Source organism: Nannospalax galili, unplaced genomic scaffold (genome assembly GCF_000622305.1).
Source record: "Nannospalax galili isolate Female #2095 unplaced genomic scaffold, S.galili_v1.0 scaffold867, whole genome shotgun sequence".
NCBI classification, from domain to species: Eukaryota; Metazoa; Chordata; class Mammalia; order Rodentia; family Spalacidae; genus Nannospalax; species Nannospalax galili.
Window position 1 is genome coordinate 21579 of NW_008355797.1, and position 1655 is coordinate 23233.

The following is a 1655-nucleotide window of genomic DNA, read 5'->3' on the forward strand; positions in this document are numbered from 1 at the left end:
CTCACGGTTTACATCTGTCAAGGAAATGACTATTGTTTGTTTTGTCTTCGGTAAACTTGCTCATTGCTGCATTTAAGGGTCAGTCAGTGTGAGTCCACTATCCTTGCAATCGCCAATACCACAGGAATGAAGCAACTTGTGGTTTCTGCCTTTGAAAGATACCTTTCCTCTCACAGCTTCACTTCAGATTCTTATCTCGATCTGGAGACAGTCAGTCAACTGCAGCTTTCACAAATTTGGCTAATTTGACCCAAATTGAGTCTGTGGTCTCTCCAGTGGTCCCAAATGCCATGACACTTCAAGGTCATTCTTTGATCCTGTAGCATTGCGGTCCCCTATCTGTCTCACCAAGATGTTGTATCATCTACAGAACAGGTTGAAAATATTTTCTGACCATTCTTCTCACAGCTGCCTTCACCTCCTTGTTCTTCAGGCTGTAGATAAGGGGATTCAGCATGGGCGTGATCACGCTGTACTGTAAAGAAAAGACCATTTCCAGGGGGGAACCTGAAGCAGGTAAGAGGTAGCTGATGAAGCCCGAGCCATAGAACAAGATCACAGTAGTGAGGTGGGACAAGCAGGTGGAGAAGGCCTTGTTTCTGCCTGTGCTGGAGCTGACCCTCAGGACCGCGGATATAATGCGGGCATAAGAGCAAACTATCAAAACAAGAGTTCCAAAGAAATGAAAGACAGAGGAGCAGAGCAGGACTGTGAAGTTGACAGAGGTGTTGGAGCAAGACAGAGGGAAGAGAGAAGACAGCTCACAGCTGAAGTGGGGAATAGTTTGGTCCTCACAGAAGACTAAACTGACAGCCAGAAGGATATTGATGAGCGCGTCAATGAAGGCCAGACCCCAGGACCCCCACACGAGCCCCACACAGAGCTGCTTACTCATCACCTGGCTGTAGAGCAGAGGGGAGCTGATGGCAACATAGCGGTCATAGGCCATCACAGCAAGCAGACAGGCTTCAGCGCCGCCAGTGGCGAACACAAAGAAGGCCTGAGCCAAGCAGCTCTCTACAAAGATGGTTTTCTCTTCAGAAAGTAGATTCTCCAGCATCTTGGGAGCCGTGACAGATGAGTGGCAGAGGTCTAGGAAGGACAGTTGTCTCAAGAAGAAGTACATGGGTGTGTGGAGGTGAGAATCAGCTGTGATCACCACCAGCAGCAAGACATTCCCCACCAGAGTGAGGAGGTAAATCAGAAGGAATAGCACAGAGAGGACAACCTGAACGTAGGGATCAACAGACAGCCCACCAAGAACAAACTCCCTGACAGCGCTGTGGTTTTCCATTGCCATGGAGACGTTTACTCTCTGGAATACAAGAAAACAAGATCCATCAAGAAACTTTTACAGCCCCTTGGTTACCCCAGACCTAAATCTTGTTGTCCGTAAACATGTGCTCATTATAACCTCACATCTATGCTCATCTACTTAACATTGCACCTCCTAGCCACTGCTATGCCGTTAATATTCTAAATCAATTATTATCGTTTATTATGATGGCCAGGTTTGGAGCCACAGTATTTTCATGCACTAGAGCTGTTCATTTGAGAAATGTTTCTGATCAGGGAGAGTAGAAAATTCCAAAAGTGATAACTAGAGAGAAGATTAAATCTAGATCCAAAGGACTCAGGTAGGAGCAGGGACACTG

At 46.8% G+C, this 1655-nt stretch overlaps 1 protein-coding gene across 1 annotated transcript; it reads right to left on the minus strand.

Annotated features, from left to right (window-relative positions):
* Positions 1 to 364: 364 nt before the first annotated feature.
* Positions 365 to 1300, minus strand: LOC103750574 (olfactory receptor 8S1-like). The gene has a single exon (XM_008853686.2). It carries the CDS (start codon positions 1298 to 1300, stop codon positions 365 to 367), a length of 936 nt encoding a protein of 311 aa, XP_008851908.2.
* Between the last annotated feature and the right edge of the window lie 355 nt (positions 1301 to 1655).